Source organism: Sminthopsis crassicaudata, chromosome 3 (genome assembly GCF_048593235.1).
Source record: "Sminthopsis crassicaudata isolate SCR6 chromosome 3, ASM4859323v1, whole genome shotgun sequence".
Classification (NCBI taxonomy): Eukaryota; Metazoa; Chordata; class Mammalia; order Dasyuromorphia; family Dasyuridae; genus Sminthopsis; species Sminthopsis crassicaudata.
The window spans coordinates 247,733,051-247,752,850 of NC_133619.1; the positions used below are offsets into that span (position 1 = coordinate 247,733,051).

At 32.3% G+C, this 19,800-nt stretch overlaps 1 protein-coding gene across 6 annotated transcripts in view; it reads left to right on the plus strand.

Moving 5' to 3' along the window:
• The window catches only part of UBE3A (ubiquitin protein ligase E3A), a 106,326-nt gene that overhangs the window by 38,510 nt on the left and 48,016 nt on the right, over positions 1 to 19,800 (plus strand). For all 6 annotated transcript variants that reach the window (XM_074300330.1, XM_074300329.1, XM_074300328.1 and 3 more), the window contains 2 exons: positions 514 to 558; positions 19,098 to 19,408. In XM_074300330.1, coding sequence (XP_074156431.1) covers positions 557 to 558; positions 19,098 to 19,408 — 313 coding nt within the window. In that variant the 5' untranslated portion in view covers positions 514 to 556. The remainder of the gene's footprint in view (positions 1 to 513; positions 559 to 19,097; positions 19,409 to 19,800) is intronic.

Below are 19,800 nucleotides of genomic sequence, written 5' to 3' on the forward strand. Positions count from 1 at the left end.
TATTGAATGGTCAAACTGTTATTGGCTGATAACTTACCATGTCATCTGGAATTCCTTTTAATACTGACTTGCATTTTTGGATTATGCATAAGTAAATCATTCTGTAAGAGTTAGTAGTCAAGGTTTGACCATAGCAAACTGCAGTTGAGAATTTTTTAGTGAAAATTTTTATTCCTCCTGCACAATTTTGATTTCTTAGATTTTGATTCTTTATACTGCCAACATAGGATTCTGTATACCCTTCTCAGGAAGATAATACATAATAGCTTTTATTAAGTAAAGTACATTTTAAAAAATCCATAGGGTTCAACCTTTTATTTGTTTTTCCCATACGTCTTGAGTTTTTTCAGTATGTGTTAGAAATTTGAAAATTTTGCCTAGTAATATGTTGTGACCTAAAGTGTTTAATGTATTATCAAACTTATTTTAGAGAAATATCTTCCAATGTAATTACATGTAGTTATTATCTAAAGTAGTATGTTTTATTTAATATTTTTCACTTACATCTTATAGATCACCAGGAGAACCTCACTCTGACGACATTGAAGCTAGCCGAATGTAAGTAAAATTGGTGGAAATTATTTTGGAAACTTGTAATTAGTTTACTTTTATACAGACAATATCAAATAACTATCAGATTTTTAAAATAAAATATAAAATTTATATTTTCAGAATTAATTAACTTAAATGAGATCTTAAAAGAGCCCTGAGTAGAAACATGCTTACCTATTTTGAACTTCTTGGCTCCAACTGCTAGTCATTAAGTTTCTTCAAGTCTTCTTATAGATGTTAGCATATCCCTAGAGCTTTCCACTTTTTCATACTTAGAGATAGTAGCAGTTTTGATAATATTTAATTCCTCTGTGGCCTGAACATTTCATTGTCTCTTCAGCCTCCTACTTTTATGATGGAAGGGAGAAATGCAGAAATGTTGAAGTGTAGTTCTAGCTCTTCACATCTCTCTTCCAGCTTTTCAGTCCCACTTCCACTTTAGAAACTCTGACAGCTATTCAGTGGGGTAGGTAGGCAAATTTTTTTATTCAATACAGGTGTACTATGTCCTACCAGAACCGAATACCTGTTTATGAAAATCTAAACTCATAAAATAAATAATTAAAGGGGGAATAATCATATCAGAAAAAATAATTCTTGACTATATAAAAAGAATTTACCACAGAGTTCAATTATTATAACTAACAACAGTGATTGTGCTATCTTACATTTGAGTAGTGCTTTATAGTAGTCAAAGCACTTTGATTTATATCGTAGCTTTCAAGTAATGAGCTTCTTGAGTATAATATGATTTGAGTTATATCCTTTTTCTAGGAACACAACTACTATGTAAAGTGAGATAATTACTGTTATAGTAGTATGTAATATTGTTTATTTCTTGGGGGGAGAAAACCTTTCAAAATCATAGAATATAAAATTTGAAATCTAGATGGGACCTTAGAGATCATTTAATCTAACTCCTCTTCCCATTCCCTTACCTCCTCATTTTATCATCAAGAAAAATGAGGTCTACTAAAGTTAAGTGAAATATCTATAAAGCCCTAGCTGCTGAAATACTCACTCCAGGACTAAAATTGAGCCTGACTTCTGGTCCTGTGTTCATTGCATTTTTATTATGACAGAATTGACTTTAAACACAGCAGGGGATATACTATTCTTTTTTTATAAGTGTTCAAAATCTAAACCCCATCAAATTGCTTAACTTTTAAAAAAAATTCTTTGTCAAATAAAATTTTTTCTTTGGTCTCTGCAGAAAGTTTAAGAGTTTTTTGCTTGTTCTTTTCTTCCTCATAAGCTTAAACAAGCTTTCTTCTGGCAACATAGCTTTAAATATATCCTGAAAAGTATATGAGCACATGTAAAATGTGCCTTGAAACTGGGAGAATCGTGCTTCAGGTAGGTGTTGGACTAGATGATTTCTAAGGTCCCTCCAATATTAAGATTAAGCAATTTACTTAATGTTTCATTTGAATGCTTAGCATGGCTATTTGAGTATGTGCTTTATTTTTCTCATATATTGCTTTTCTCGGTTATTAAATTTGTTCAAAACATTTTTTAGCTTCTGTCATTTTTTCACTCCCATTAAAAAATGTAGGAAGAAAAAATTTCCAAGATTAAATTATGTAAGTGCTGGGTGAACACTAATAGTTTAAGAGTCTTGCAATTAATTGGCTGTTCCTTTCTGTCCATCTAGACATTGTAAAATTTTGGGTGCCATTATTTTTCATCTGTGGTTTTATCTCATACCTTCAGTGATTATTATAGATCAAAGAACATTCTTAGATTACCAGTTTCCTGAAACAAAAAGGAGTATTACATGTTTTCTGAGACCTTTACAGTGCTTCCTAATACCATATTCTGAATTTTAGCTAGTGTTTTTTTCATATCCTATCTATTAGTGTTTCCAACTCCTAGTAGAGCTGGTTAGCTGATCCTTTTAAGGTGAAAATAAAAACTAGTCTTGTGTCAAATGGAGGATGAGATACATACAGTTACCACATTTGTAAAATGAAGATGATAAACTAGATAATTTCAGTCTGTTTCTAACTATTATTATCTATAATTCCTCATGTAGAAGAGAAACCTGTGCTTGGTCCTTGCAAAATTAGGATCATTGTGTATGATTTTTTAAATTGCAGATTTTGGTTTAGTAAGAAGAAAGAAAAACAACTTGCTAACATCACAACACCAAAAAAAAAAAAAAAAAAAATTTGGGGATGGGCAGGCAGTTGGGCTTAAGTGATTTGGCCCTTGTCACACAGCCAGGAAGTATTAAATGTCCAAGGCCAGATCTGACCCGAGATCCTCCTGATTTCAGGGCCAGAACTCTATCTACTGCACCACCTAACTTCCCAGAATTCCCAGAATTCAAAAATTTAAAGACTTATTTTGAGATTGCTTTGTGGGTAAATTCCCACCAGTAGGGGTTATCACACAGAGTCTGAATGGTGACTTGTTAGGGCTACTTTCAAATGAGATGTCTATGTCATCTGAGGCCTGAGCCATTTAATTTCTGAGTTCCACTTGAATTCCAGGAATCTGTAATTCTAGAATTAAATTATAATAATGCTCTTTACTTTGAAAACTGAGGAAATGTTTAATAAGCATCTTATTTATTAAATGTTTATTTTGTACAAGGTATTGACCTAAGTGCTGAGATAAATTGAAATACAGCATGATTCTGGCCTTGATGTAACATTATATCTAGAAAGAGGGTTAATAGCACTTTACTTAAATATATAATATTATGTAATAATAGTAACATATAATAGAACAAAATAAGAATATAAGGCAGGTAAAGTGGATTTGATGTTGAAGAAAATATTTCTAATTGGGATGATTAGTGAAAGTTTAATGAGGGAAAAGGCATTTAAGAAAAGATTTGAAAGATAGGTATGATCTTAACAGAGGTGGGGATTAACATGAACAAAGACATGAAGGATAGATTTGTGAAGGAATAAGAAATACCCTGGTTTATTTGTATTATAGCATATATCAATCACTCAGTTATATATTTGGCACATGTCAAGAATATTGTAGCTACTGTGAGGTTCTATAGATTAAAAAAAAGACCAAAAAATTTTTTCCATCCTCAGGGAGTTTGCTTTTCATCATGGGAGATGATACGTATTTAAAAAAAAAAAAAAAAAAATAGCATAGTTATAAGATAGTTAATAAAAAGAAGGACCAGGATCAGCAAAGGCAATGTTTGGCCTAAGCTTGGAAGGAGTCAGAGATATAGATAAGAAAGAATGCACCCCATCTTGCCAAAAGTCACAGAGAGGAGAATATTTTGAAGAACAACAACAAGCACGCTTTGAGTAGATGTGTGAAGGAGAGTAAAAAAAAAAAAAAGAAGTTGGAGCCCAGTAGTAAAGAGCATTAAATGCTAAGTGGAGAGGTTTTTATTTGATCCTAAAGATGTTAAGTCACTGGGTTTGAGTGATGGAATGACATGGTCTGAGTTTGTGTTTTAGCAGTATTATGCTGCAAGTTATTTAGAGGTAGATTGGAGAGAGGGAGAATCTTGACACATGAAGATACATGAAGGAAAACAGGATGAGATTCTTGAAATGATATAGAGGATAGTCTTAATATGAAGTGAGACTTATGCGGTAAGGATTTATTGAAATATTTTGATCAGAAGAATGAAATGATCAGGTCTTGGTGTAACTAATATTAATCTAACAAATTGAATGGTTACTAAGACTGCTTTCAATGGAATGCATATGTCACCTGGGGACATTTGATTTTTGAAGTTTCATTTGAATTCATAGGAATCTGTGAGTCTAGGTTTAATAACAATAATGCTCTTTAGCTTGGAAAGAGGCAGACTTTTCAGGAATCTCAGTAGAGCAGAAATTTGGTAATAAAAGTTTCTGCCATCGTGATGTTAAAATTGAAGGGGACATATTTGAGAAAGATTCAGATAGCTTTTAGTGTAGTAGGTGGGCAATATACATACTTTTCCAGTTTCTTAAATCAATTTCTAAAATTGAAAGTGAGAGCAAAGTCTAGTAATGGTGAGGCATAATATAGCAAATCACTGTCAGAGTTGTTACTAGACTATATCTTAGAAACTCCTACTTAGAATCCCTGAATCATTCATTCAGAGTTTCATTTATTATAGATTTCAGCAGTCTTAGTCAATGAAATCACAGTATTCTTTCTATAATTATGGATATATAGTAATGACCCTAACTGTTTTTAAAAGGTAATCCTTCCCCACAGATATTTACTTGCTCTAGAGTATTCATGTGTATCATTACTTTAGGTCATTTTTGTAGTTCAGGAAAGATTTTATTTATATATGTGTGTTGTGTGTCAAATTTAAAATGCATCAAGGAAACCAGGTTTTTGTTATAATAATTAAACATTCAGATTTCTTAATATTTGCTGTATAAAATGATTCTCTTCTAAATGCCATGGAAAACTCAAACTATTTAGAGTCATGCCTTTAGCTAAAAAGAAATAAATGTTGAGATATATTACTCATTTGTGAAATCTTGATATATAACGTTTTTATGACTTTGCTAAATATAAACATTTACATTTATAACTTTGTTAGTTATTTGAAGATTCTTTAAAGTATTTTATCACCCCAGAACTAACATTTTATGAAAAGCATGAGAAGTATCCTATGCTTAATAATTGATTTCAATTCCACAAACATTTATTGAGCACCTACTGTTGCAACATTCTTCGGAAATATGTGCTAAAAATACAAAGACAAAAAAGCTGAGATTATGGTCATTATCATCGTCATCATAGCTAGAATATACATAGAGCTTTTAAGGTTTGCAGAATGCTTTACAAATATCTTATTTTGTTCTCCCAACCATCCTTGGAGATGGGTGCCATTATTTTCCCATTTTACATATGAAGAAACTGAGGTTGAAAGCAATTTAGTGATTTGTTCTGGGTCACATGTAGTAGGATCTAATGCAACATTGAGCTCAGGTCTTCCTCTCTTCAGGTTAAACATTCTTGTACCACCTAGCATCACTAGAGAACACAACTTTTATTTATTTATTTGTATGTATGTCAGTAAGTTAATACAAGGTGATTTGAAGAGGGCCCAAGCAGAAATAAATATCTAGGGTGATCTATAAAGGCTTCACACACAAATGAACCTTGACTAAAGTTGGGAAGATTCAAAGGAGGGCATTCTAAACGTGAAGTGCAGAGTGGATTAGGAGGGACTGCCTAGAAGAACTTTTAACACTTCAGTCAAGCTGTTTTTAAGCTTCTGGTAATTTTCTTTTTAATTTCAGTTTTTGAGTTGTTAATCCAAAGTAATTTGGCTTAATAAGTTTCATAACTGACTGTCTGTATTTTGGTAACATAAGAATTTGCATATTTATTTTGCTTCATGAAAGGAATTCCCTTAATCTAGGGAAAAATTAATGCTTGTGGACAAGAAGGTAACCTAACACAAGGTTCCACTTCTCATTGATATAGTATTGCATAAATTCTTTTTTTGATAACTTTTTTTTTTTTTTTTTTTGCTATATCTGTAGCCCAAGGGGAAGATTTCTATAATATGGAAGAAAATTAACCTAATTGTTTTTAACCCTTTAAAATCGGTAATGCCAGTAAAATGGCATTACTACAGCCATAGTAATATGGCTTCATTGGCTTGTTTAAAGTATTGAGCATTTCTAAGAGGTTATATATAATCAAAGTTTCTTGAAGTCAGGGACCATTCCTTTTTTTCTTTGAATTTCTGGCACCTTGTACAATACCTGGCCCACAGTACACAGAAATGCCTGTAAATTGATTGGATGTCACTACAAAAACACATTGCTGGACCAAATGACGTACATGTGTGGTTTTTCCATGTTGAATGAATGTTGGTATTCTTAATTAGCATAATTATCAATATGACTCTCCATGGTATAAAAGCTTTCTACATTTAACAGAATATAGAAAAGAAAGTAACAGAAATACAAAAGTGATCTAAGCAAAAGTCCTAGAAAATAGGAGTAATAATACCTTTCTTCTCTAATAGAGAATAGTAGAGACATATTACAAAGAGAAGTCATTCGTTTCTATAAGATTATAATTAGCTTTAGGTATATGGCTTATGCCATATTTGCAAGGCTTAATAATTACAATCCCATATTATAATACTTATATGTTATTAATGTTTCTAACACGTTTAAATATTAAATAAATAGTAAAAGATGTGATAATTATGAAGACATGTACATTTGTAGCAATGCTAAGTGGGCAGGAAGAGATTTCTGAAGTTAACATAGATTTTTGAATAGGCAGGTGTGGTATAATTTTATACCTAGTCATTTTGCATGGTTTTCTTTTAAACAAAATTAATAGAAAATAACACAGTTTTTTAATTTTTTTTTTAACCTGGTGAAATCTTTTCATGTTTAGTAGTTTAATTATTATATAATGGGAACAGTGAAAAGTAATCTTTTTCTATCCACTTATGTTGATTTTCTTTAAAATGTTTATTTTCTTTTTTTAACAACAAAATTACAAATATTTTGAGATAAAAGAACAAGAAAAAAAACATTGCATAAAAAATTATAGTCTGTTAGTGTTTTATTTCATATATCAAGATAAATGAATTAAGTTTTCATCAGTAAACATTTGTTAAGCTCTCAATGTGTGCCATCACTGTGCTAAGCACTGGGAATACAAATGTAGAAAAATGGATAGTACTATCAAGGAGCTTAAAATTTTTTTTTTTTTTTTTTCAATTTGAGGCAGGCAATATTAAGTGACTTGCTCGGGTCATACAGCTACTAAATATCTGAGACTGGATTTGAACTCAGATCCTTCTGACTTTAAAGCCAGTGCTGTATCCTTTGTACTACCTAGCTGCCCTAAGCTTACAGTCTAATGGGGGAAGACAAACACACTAAGGCAATCAATTCATGTCCTTGATAGAGAAATCCCATAGTAGTTCAGCTAGGTGAGAAATAAGATATCCCAGTTGAGTAGTACACTCCTTCAGTGGAGATGTTAAAGTTCATGGGTTCAATTAAAGAGGCAGAGGGTGATGATGAAGTGGATCAGATTTTTGCCACTACAGAAGGAAAAAAAAAGGCCTAATAGTGGTATTACTGTTGGCTCATGGGGTGTTTACATTGAAATGGGTTTTGAAATTCCAAATTGTTTTCCTTACTAGTTAATCCAGTTTATGTACAGTTCTACAAGCTGTAGTCCTATCTGCCCACAACCTCCCCAATAGTTATTATTAATTTATTCATTTGTCATTTTTAGCCAAGCTGAGAGGTGTAAGGTGTAACTTCTGAATTTTTTAAAGTTTATAATTCTCTTATTTATGGCTTGCACTATTTTCTCCCCTCATGGTTGGTAGCTTGTATTTCATCATTTGAAAATTGCATATTATTAACTTATATCGTTTATCTATTGGAGCACAGTTCATACATATATTTATATAAATTTCTTCATATATCTTAGTATACCATAATCCAATAAGTTTTCTCTCAACATTTTCTCCCAGTTGTTTCTCTTCAGATTTTTTAAAAATTATTTTCCTCAGTTACATGTAAAATGCTTGTTGGTTTTTTTGCTTGTTTATTTGAGTTCTAAATTGTATCCCTCCCTCCCATCTCTTCCCTTCTTCCCTGAAATGGTAAGCAGTCTGATAGAGATTCATGTGTAATCCTATAAAAATTTCCATATTAGTCATTTTCTACAAAAAAATCTCAAACAAAAAGGAAAGTGAAAAATAGTATACTTTGGTCAGGCAGCATCAATTTTTTCTCTATAAGTGGTTTTTCATCATGAGTCCTTGGGGATTGTATTGCTAAGAATAGTTAAATCATTCATAGTTGTTGATAGTCCAATATTCTTACTTTGCATAATGTCTTTTTGGTTTTGCTCACTTCATAAGTCTTTTCAGATTTTTCTGAAATCATCCTGCTTACCATTTCTTTATAACACAATAGAATTCCATCATAATTTTATAACAGTTTGTTTAGCCATTCACCAATCGATGGGCATCCCTTCAATTTCTAATTCTTAGTCATCACAAAAAATAATTATTTTTATGCAGCTAGTGTCCCTTTCTTCCTTCTTTCCTCCCTCCCTTCCTCCCTCCCTTTCTTCCTTCCTTTTTTCCTTCCTTTTTTCCTCCCTCCTTCCCTTCTTGCTTTCCTCCCTTTGAGTTACAAACCTAATTGTGGTATTTCTGGGTCTTGATTCTAACTACATTCACTTAACATGACCAGAAGCTTTTCAGTTTTTTGTAGCCAAATTATTCATTTTATCTTTGATGAATATCTCTCTTCTTTGGCAAGGTAAGAATTGTTTCCCTAACCATAGTTAGAAAAGGTATCCTTGTCCTCTAATTAGTTTGTAATATGATATTGTTAGATCATATATTCATTTAAGATTTATTGTACTATGAAGTATAACATATTGGTCTAAACTTAAATTTTGCCAGACCACTTTCCTGTTTTCCAAGCAGTTTTTGTTGATTAAGAATTTCTTATACCAGTGGTGTCTTTTGTTTTGTTTTGTTTTGTTTCCAAATATTTTACCCATAATCTTTGATTGCTTCTGCAGTTTGTTTGACCTTTCCCTTGCATTGATCAACTTTTTTCCCCAGTTACATGCAAAAACAATTTTAAACATTTATTTTTAAAACTTTTGAGTTCCAAATTCTCTCCTTTCTTCCCTCCCCACTCCTCCTTATTGAAAAGGTAAGTAATTTGTTATAGCTTATATGTGTCTAGTCAAAAAAAACATTTCCATAATAGTCATGTTATGGAAGAAAACCTACCCCTTCCCCAATTTGACCTTCCTTCTATCACTCCTAGGTCCATACTTTTCTTATTCCCTTCTCCTCCTCTTTTTTTTTTTTTTCCTTAATGGTAAAGTAGATTTTTGTACCAAATTAAGTGTGTATGTTATTTCCTCTTTGACCAGTTCTGGTGAGAATAAAGTATACTATTTAGTGCCAGAGAAACTGAGGCAAGATAAAGATTAGAGAGTTTTAAAATATTTTATTTGAAGGGAGAGATTTAATGGGACCAAATGACTCCATGATTTGGTCCCAGGGCTGAATGAGATTAATGCGACTCATCTCCAAGAATCCAGCAAACAATGTGAGTTCTCAGTGACATATATACACATGGCTCAGAAGCAGGGGCGGAGTCAAGAATGCTAAGAGGGGAAATGGGACTCTGACAGTGTGAGGGGAGGCATCTTGATAAAACAGTATCTGATATTCTGATGGATTAGGATGGAGAGAAGCATTTTGATATTCTAAAATATAAGATATTTTATCCTTATTAAATATTCTGATGATTAAGAGGGAAGGATGGTTGAGCCAGAATAATTAGAAACTGAGGCAGAACAATTCGGGGAAATCGAGGCAGGACAATAAAAGAGAACTAACTGTGCCACAACAACTTACTCCTCCCCTTCCTCTTTTCCCCTCCACAAAGCTTTTTCTTGGCATTTTTATTTAAGATAATTTACCTCGTACTGCTTCTCCCTTTTCCTTTCTCCCATTACATCCCTCTCTTATCACTTAATTTTTTTTATGTCATCCCTTCATATTCAACTCAAATTTATTTTCAAATCTATTTATATGTTTTCTTTTTAACTGCCCTAAAAAGGAAAAAGTTTTTAGTTGTCTCAAGTATCATCTTCCCATGTAGGGTATAAACTGTTTAACCTTATTAGGCCCCTTATGATTTCTTTTTCCTGTTTATTTCTCTTGAGTGTTGTATTTAAAAATCAAATTTTCTCTTCAGCTCTTATTTTTTCATTAACAATAGTTGAAAGTCCTCTAATTCATTGAATGCCAATTTTTATCTCCTGAAGGATTATAATGTTTTGTTGGATGGAGGATTCTTGGCTGTAATCTGAACTCCTTTTCTCTCTAGAATGTCATATTCCAAAACTTTCGATCTTTTAATATAGAAGCTGCTAAATCTTCCATTATCCTGACTGTCTCCACAATACTTGAATTCTTTCTTTCTTGTTGTTGGGATTCTGGATATATAATCTTGGAAGTTTTCATTTTATAATCTCTCCTGAGAAGTGATTGATATATCCTTCAATTTCTATTTTACCCTTTCTTTCTGGAGTTCTGCAGTTTTTCTTGAGAACTTTCTGAAAGATTATATCCAGGCTCTCTTTTTGATCATGGCTTTCAGGATACTCCAACAATTTTTACTTTTTCTTTCTTGGATCTATTTTTTAAGCCAGTCTTTTCCTCTGGGATCATGACATATTTCATGTCTATTTTTTCATTCTTTTGATTTTGTTTTATTGTTTTTTGAATTCTTACGTTCATTAGTTTCCATTTGATAATTCTATTTTTTAAGGAGTTTTTTTCCTCCACTGAATGTTTGTGCCTCTCTTTCCATTTGGCCAATTCTGCTTTTTAAAGCATTCTTCTGATTGATTTTTCCCCCCCCTGAGGCTGGGGTTAAGTGACTTGCCCAGGGTCACACAGCTAGGAAATGTTGTGTCTGAGACCAGATTTGAACTCAGGTCCTCCTGAATTCAAGGCTGGTGCTCTATCTACTGCACCACCTAGTTGCCCTGATTGATTTTTTTGTATCTTCTTTATCATGTAACCTAGTCTCTTTTTTTTTTTTTTTTTTTTTTTTTTTAAGCTATTAGTTTTCTTCAATATTTTTTTGTGCTCTTCCATAGCCTGAGACTTTTTTTTTTTTTTTTTTTTTAGAGGTATGTTTAGGGATCTGTAAATTTTCAGTTCCTCTGAGATGGTGTGATCTAAGAAGAGGTGTATGTAGTCCTCTCCTGGTCTGAGTGACCATAAGCACTCTTCTGCCCTGGAACTATGAGGAGGGTAACCGTTCTGGGGTGCTAGGGTTTCTTCTTGCCTAAGCCTGGGTGTGAGGATGGGCAAAGCAACAGAGGCCAGCCTCAGTGTTAGCAGAAGACCTCTGTCAGTGCCTTCTGGCCAGTTGTGTGACCTGCTTACTATCTGTGGGATGAGAGCTCTGGAAACAGCCCCTGCCACTGCTGCCACTGATTCACTTTACCCCAAGGCCTATTCTTATTTGCTGGGGCTGGAATCTCTATTATCCTGAGAATCTCTGTTCAGCTTGGTTTTTTAAGTATACAGGATATCTCAAAAGTTCTTACTATTGTTTTAAGTTATTAAAGGTTAGGACTGCACTAAGATTTTGGGACACCATACATATTAAGTTTATATGGCAGTCCAGTACTAACCTTGTTTGTCTGTATCCTCTTCTGAATTTTTTCCTATGATGCTTTAAATGTTTCATTTGTCCTCTATTTTTGGCATCATTATTGTTAACCTTACTCTTCCTTTGTAATTATTTCCTCATAGCTTTCACTTTGTTATTTGCTATCCCCACCAAAAAAAGAAAGTTAGAAAGCACTCCTTTAAAGCAACTAAATACAGTTTGATAAAATAAATTCGTACATTGGCCGTTCTAAAAATGTGGTATGTCTCATCTTGTGTATCTAGTCAATCACCTATCTTACAAGAACTGAAGAACATGATTCATCTAATCTTTTCTTTTCCTAACTATAGTTTGGAAGGTATCTCCTTGCCTACTTCTCTAATTTGTTTTTCATCCTTTATATCTAAGTCAACTAGTCAGTTAGAACTTACTGAAGTACATGCTGTGATACCTAGGAATCAATAGTCCATAAGCATTAAGTTATTAGGGCTTAGGCACTGAGGTAATTATTAGTGATACCAAGAAAAGCTTAAAACAATCCCTATCCTTCCTGTGGGGGAGAAGCATGTAGGGAAGGAGAGAGATTACCCATTGACAGGGCATGATACATATGATCTGAAAAAATGAGAGTTTGAGTTGATTTCTTATTATTACAGTTATATTTCTGAAGATCATGAAATGTAGGAAGTTAGCCAGATGGGAAAAGCTGAAACAAATTTCTGGGATGCCTTTCTCAAACTGAGGATCTGGGAGAAGCTCCTGGATATTTACCCCCATCTCCTATCTTCTTCAGAGGGGGGGAGGGGCCCCTGGGTCCCGGAGTTAAATTTTGTTATGCTGAATATTGTTAAATATCTATTTATTTAGCAGGGCATGTGCCTGTTAAATGATGTTTTATTCCATCTATCTTTAGCTTTTATTTGACAAAATTCTGTGAAATTAATTAGATAGTCCATTGTAGTCCAATAAAAAATTCATTTATTAGTGCTTACTAAATTCTCTTCACAAATTCTTTTGCCACATTGTGACTTGGACATAACTCCTAGATTCTTGAAGGCTATCCCAGCAATGCCTTCTGGTAGGTTATAATAAATTAGAAAGACTGTCCTAGTCTAACTAAAATATATAAGGCTCAGCCTACTTAAATCCTGAGAATCTCATTGCTGGTCCCAACTGCATAAAACTTCTTTTGTGGCAGCCCATGAAATAATTAAAAATATAAAATTACTCTTAGTTCTCCAAATACTAAACACATATGCATATTCATGCCTCCAAATGTATTTGTATACATATACATAATTAGATATCATAAACTGATATCATAATGGAATTTGCCAGTGCCAGTTGGCAAGAAAAGTACTTGGCGTAACCAAAAGTATAGAAAAGAAATTTATGCTGTTCCCAGCAAAAGAAATTAAAAAGATTGCCCAGAAAGCTATGGAGAGAATGAAGGGATGAAAGTGTCACTAAAACCCAGGGAGGGCACTAGTGTCTAGAAAAGTGAACAGCATCAAATGTTATAAAAGGTTCAAGAAGAATGAAAGGGAAAAATAAGGCAGTTAGTATTCGACAATTAAATCATTGGTAACCTTGGAGAAATCAGTTCTATTAAGTGATTTTGATGCAATCCATAGAGAGCTTTTTGCAGGAGTTTGGGAGAAGTAGAGAGGTATAGGGAAGTAACTTAGGGATATTATAGAATCAGTTGAAGATTTTTGAAAGCACTCTTGGAAACAGAACAGGAGTCAAAGAAAGGAGAAACTGAAAATGAAAGAGAAAAAAGGATAGTGATTGAAAGGAAAATTTCTAAAGGAGACAGGACATTGGCCAACAGATATTATATTTGAAAAAAGATCACCTTTTCCTCCATGAGTGGAACTGAAGTGGGATGGTAAGGTTGAAGAGGTAATTTTAAGAGTAGAATTGGGAAGAAAAAAAAGCTGGTGATGGATCCTCTGTAAATAACAATCACACATCCTCCTCCTTCAATGGATGACTTCAACGTTTTCAGTGAAGCATGAAGGTAGACCTTGTGGCATTGTGGCCAATGCCTTAAGAGAAAAGCAGATTTAGAATTTGTATTTTGGAAAGTGAGATAAAGAATCAGTCAGTGAAGAGTAATAAGCAATGAAGGCTCAGTTTAAGATTAGTTATTGTATACTTTTAATGAACCCAGACAGAAGGTTGTGTGGCTTTCTCCATTGATGTTTAGCAGTATAGTATCATACTATAGCATAGTATCAACTATGATCATCTCCACTTCTTAAAGGAACCATGAAAAAAGTAACCTTCATAATAATGTCATGAGAGTTCAACAATAAGTTTAGCCAATAAACCCATTAGGAAGTAATGTCCTTTATTTAGGTCAAAGATCTGTCCTCCGCATTTAGCAGAGTTTCTGGAAAATGATAGATATTTGATAAATAAATAAAAACTATTAGAATAATGGAAGATTAGGAACAGTATCATTCAAGAAAACAGGAGGAAAAAGTGAGACTTTAATGAAAGAGGGCAACAAAGAGTTCAAAATTAAATTGATTCTATTTTGATTTTTTTTTCTGCTCCATAATAGAGCTACCATCGATCATATACCAATAATAATTGTCAAGCACCGATGTAGTTTGCCAATACCAGTTGGCAAGAAGAGAACATGGATCTAACCAAAAGTACAGGAAAAAAAAATTAGTGCTGGCAGCAACATAATATTTAAGACATTTAGGAATCAATTTTAAAATATTTCAGTAAGGAACAAATTCCAAAAGAAAGGAAAAGATTAATGCAGTTTTATATTTCAGATTTGTGATCCTGAAGTTATCATCAAATTCTGAACTAAATGAGGTAATAATTGTAAACCACTTAAATACATTCCTGGCACAAAGTAAGCAGTATATAAATGTCACTTATTATCATTATTGTTATACTTTGATAAGAATTATCTGCACATATTCATGATGTCTTTTATAAGACTTTTATAAATGAGGATCTAGGTAGTACAGTGAATTGAACATTAGATTATATATCAGGAAGATCTAGGTTCAGATCTGTCTTCAGACTTTTAACTAGCTATGAAACCCTGGGCAAGTTCTTTAATTACTGACTGCCTAACCTCTGACTATCCTTAATTGTAAAAAAGAGATAATAATAGTACTTACCTCACAAGGTCATTGTAAAGTATTGTATGAGATAATATTTGTAAAATACTTACAGTGCCTAGAACATAGTAAGCACTTAGTAATATCCCCTTTTCCTTTCCCTTCCTTACAAATGCTTTTCTGTGGAGCATCAGATGACTGATGGGTAGAGGACACAGGATATTACTGTTTATTGTTTGTTGATTATAAAAAGCCCCTGACTTGGCCAATTTCAGGATTTACTTTAGCAAGGTATTAAGATCATGAAAGAATTCCTGATAAGTAGAGAGGTTTAAAAAAAAAATTTCAATTGTTCCTTTAATTATCAATATCAAACAAAACAAAATACAAAGATACTTGCTAAAGGTATTCTTGGAAGTTATATTGGGAAATGTTCAAACAAAAATGTGGTTTCTTTTGCCTACTTAAAGTTCTCAAATGCTCTTATTTGCAAATAACATTATGCTGGTTATATTAAGGTGTAGAATACTTTGGAGACTTGCCAGTGACTTCCCTAATCATTCAAAAGAAATTTTCCTAGTAGTCATTGTTCAGTCATTTCAGTGATATCTGACTTTCGCAAAGATACAGGAGTGGTTTGCCATTTCCTTCTCCAATTCATTTTCAGAGTAGGAAGCAGGGTTAAGTGACTTGTCTAAGTTATACAGTAAATAAGCATATAAGGCTGGATTTGAACTCAGAAAGATAAATCTTCTTAATTCCAGACCCAGAACTCTATGAACTTTTCCACTTAGCTGCCCTGAATATTGTCAACAGACAAATTACATCACTAACAAACTTATGTGAAACCATGTTTATAATAATAGAATATATATATTACCCAGATCTGGTTCTATCATTCCATAATTCTTTTTCATTTTTCCTTCTTCATGGTGCTACATTATCAACTTTATCCAAGTACATAAATGGATAGTTTTGTTTATTATAAATTATTAAAACTTTAAATAATCTCAAAATTAATTAGATTTTAGAAGTCTGTTGTAATTTGTTTTTTGAAAATGTCAGTTTTTTCCTAGATGAATTAGGTTGTGATATTCTGAATATGAATATGAATAATGCTTTGGGCATACTTTCTTTCTCTAAACTAATAATAATAGCCGCCATTTATTTAATGTTTAAAGATTATAAAGTGCTTCTCATATATTATCCTTTTTCTTCAGAGATATCCTCTGAGGTCAGCATTATAGGTGCTTTTTTTCCTTTTTTATGGATGAGAAAGGTGAGACTCAGGGATTAATCATGGACCTAGAACCACACACTCCTTATTTAACTTTTCTTTCCACTATGCCACACTGCTTATAAAGTTAGGAACTATTTTGGAAAATAAAAAAAAGAAAGCTTATGTATTACCTTGACTGGCTTCACAAAACTTGAAAGCTTATGTATTAATGAGTTCATGATTTAGGAATTACTAGGGTAGATTATTTCTAGATTTCTTTTGAAAAATAACACATAACACATCTATATAAGTATTCTAAAGCTTTGCTTTCCAGGGAGTTCTATTCTACCTATCAGATACTTAATTTGCTTGTGCTGCTCTACATAAAGAGGATTCTCAAAATGATCACTATGGCATCTGATTAAATTTTGCCTGTTTAAAATTGAAAAATCTTCTGAGATACACTTTATTTTTTTATTATTTTATTTTTTTCTGGTTATAAACATTCATTGATTTTTATTTTATTTTTTTTTAATATACATTTCTTTATGAGTCATGCTGGGGAAAAAAAATCAGAACAATAAAGAAAAAACCACGAGAGAGAGAAAAATGAAGTGAGCATAGCATGTGTTGATTTACATTCAGTCTCCATAATTTCTGATGTAGATGGTCTTTTCTTATGCAAAGTTTATTGGGATTGCCTTGGATCACTGAAATGCTGGAAAGAACCAAGTCTTCATACTTAATCATCACACAATTTTGCTGTTACTGTATACAGTGTATTCCTGGTTCTGCTTGTTTTGCTTAGCATATTCATGTGAATCTTTTCAGGCCTTTCTAAAATCAGACTATTCATAATTTTTTAATAGAACATTTTTTTCATGTGCCATAACTTATTCAGTGATTTCCCCAATTGAAGGGCATTTATTCATTTTCCCAATTTTTTGCTATGACAATAAGAGCTGCTGCATACATTTTTATACATGTGTGTACTTTTCTTTCCTTTTTTTCCTTCATGATTTCCTTGGGATACAGACCCAGTATACTGTATACAATATACCTTGGGATACAGACTCAGCACTACTGAGTCAAAGGATATACACAGGCCTTTGAGCATGGTTCCAGATTGCTCTCCAGAATGGCTGGATCAGTTCACAATTCCACCACCAATGCATTAGTGTCTTAGTTTTCCACATCCTCCCCAACATTTATCATTATTTTTTCTTGTCATCTTAGCCACTCTGACACTGAGGAACCCATTAATACTTGAAAATAGCTCTTGAGTTTTTCATAAGATTTCCTTGGCACTATTCAACTAATTTAAGAATAATTGATATTGTATAAAATTACATTTGGGACTACTGTGTATTCAAAGGATATTTTGGTGAGTGTAGGGGAAAAAAAATCTTTATTATTTAATGTGTTTCTCTATCAACCTTTATAATGAATTTTAGTGGAGAGAGATATAGATAGGATTTTTTTTCAATTTAATTTTTATTTTTTATTAAAATGGGATCAGTAAAATGTGTGTGGCTATAATTTGATTTTTTATATCTGCAGAAAGTAAGAGCATTTGTTGACCCCATTTTATTGTGCATTGCCCTTGCTTTTTGTTAACTGTTTTGGCATGAATCATAGGTTACAAATCTGCATGTTTCTTTCATGATAGAACAGAAGAATAAATTTGATTTGGTTTTGAATGTTATATTACCTGTCTGTGAGATAGGATGTCTTGTAAGCTTTACAATAAAATCCTGCTTTGAAATGCATGGTTTTCTTCATATACCTTTTATTCAATATAATTCACTATTGTTGTACCTCTGTTGTTTTTGTATGGGTACTCGACATTGAAACACTTTACTATTTCTCACCCTCTCTCCAGGAAGAAACCAAAACAAATCAAAAAAGCTGACTCTTGGAGGGTCAGCACATCACTATACATGTTTTATATTTAGTTTTGTCTCTGTATATCTCCTAGCGTATTGTACCCTATTTTTTCCACAAATGTGGAGAGTCTGTAGGCTATAATAAAATGTTTTTTCTTTATTCAGTAGTCTCTACAGCCTTATTCTTCCAGAATCATACAATCACAGAATTTTAAGTTTAGAAATCTAGATTTTTAGATTTAGACTTCATGTAGCCCAGATAACTCTCCCATTCAGGAATCTCTTCTGTAACCCATTGGGTTAGGTTAGATGACCATCCAACCTTTATTGGTACAAACATTAGTGGTAAATGCCCACTTTCCTTTGAAGTTTATGAAATATGTAGAATATATAGTCCCTCTTTTTTTTTTTTTAGCTCATCCAATACATTCATAAACTCTGAATAGAATATGAGATGAATTTATTAAACTATTAGTAATAGGCTTCATAATTGTATTTCATACAATTTTTTTGTATTTTTTGAATTTTGAAACTCAACCACTTCTTTTCAGATTAGAATTAGTATAGACAGTTACCTATCATGATATTTTCATGTATGGAGGGTAGTAAATAAATATGAAAAATAAAATTTAGATTTAAATTTTTTAAAATTATTTTTAATTGTTTTTACATTTTATAAAATTTTAGCCAATTACATGTGGTATTTATAAACAGTTGCAGTCAAAAGATAGTCTTTAGGTAAAGGGAAAGCAGAGTTTTACTTTTAAATTTTTAGAAAGTAGTTATTGTGAAATCTAAACAATTTTAATTATAGACCCATTTTAAAATATGTTAAAAAATATGAACGCATTCTTCGGAAGGTAGGATCCATGTAATTTTCATTAAGTATTCCTTATTCTTAACAATTTATATTTCTTCACACCTTTTTATACAAGAATGAAATAAAATATAAAATGTTTTATTTAAATGAAATATCTTAAAAGCTAGTAAATTTTAATTTAACCTTACTGATAACAACAAATATTTTGTCAGTGATAATCAAAATTTTGATTAAAAATAGAAACCTTACACTTTCTTAATTTCTTTTAAAATGTTACACAGATCGTGCTTCACTAATTATTGCTTTGCTGAAAATCTGAATGAGCTTTGTATATGAACGCCATACTAATCTTTATGCTTACTGTTTGAATGTTTGGTACAGGAAGCGAGCAGCTGCAAAGCATCTAATAGAACGCTACTACCACCAGTTAACTGAGGGCTGTGGAAATGAGGTCTGCACGAATGAGTTTTGTGCTTCCTGTCCAACTTTTCTTCGTATGGATAACAATGCAGCAGCTATTAAGGCCCTCGAGCTTTATAAGATTAATGCAAAACTCTGTGATCCTCATCCCTCCAAGAAAGGAACCAGCTCAGCTTACCTTGAAAACAACTCTAAAGGTGCCCATAACAACTCCTGCACTGATAGGAAAATGAACAAGAAGGAAGTACAAGGCCCTAGAGATGACTTTAAAGGTAAGAACTTTTATTTTAATTCAATTTTGTTTTTTGATGTATTATTAAATTATTAAGAAATTATAGCATAAATGTAAAACCCCTTTTGGTTTTGAAGGATAGCACAAGCATCCATGTTACAAGCTAGCTGTGTTGTTTCAAGTTTTTAATATTATTATTATTCCATGAATTTGTCAATAAATAACACATTTCTCATGAAATCAATATTATAAATGGTAGTTAGGTTACCAGACAGATCCACATGAATTTATTTAACTCATATTGTACTTAAATTATTATAATTCTTGATTTTGAAGTTATAATTCTATGAGCAGAGGGCCACATGGTAAAGAAGATGTATTTTTCCCCCTTTCTTGGTTTTGCCCTAAGCAAAATTTCAATGAAGTGAAGTG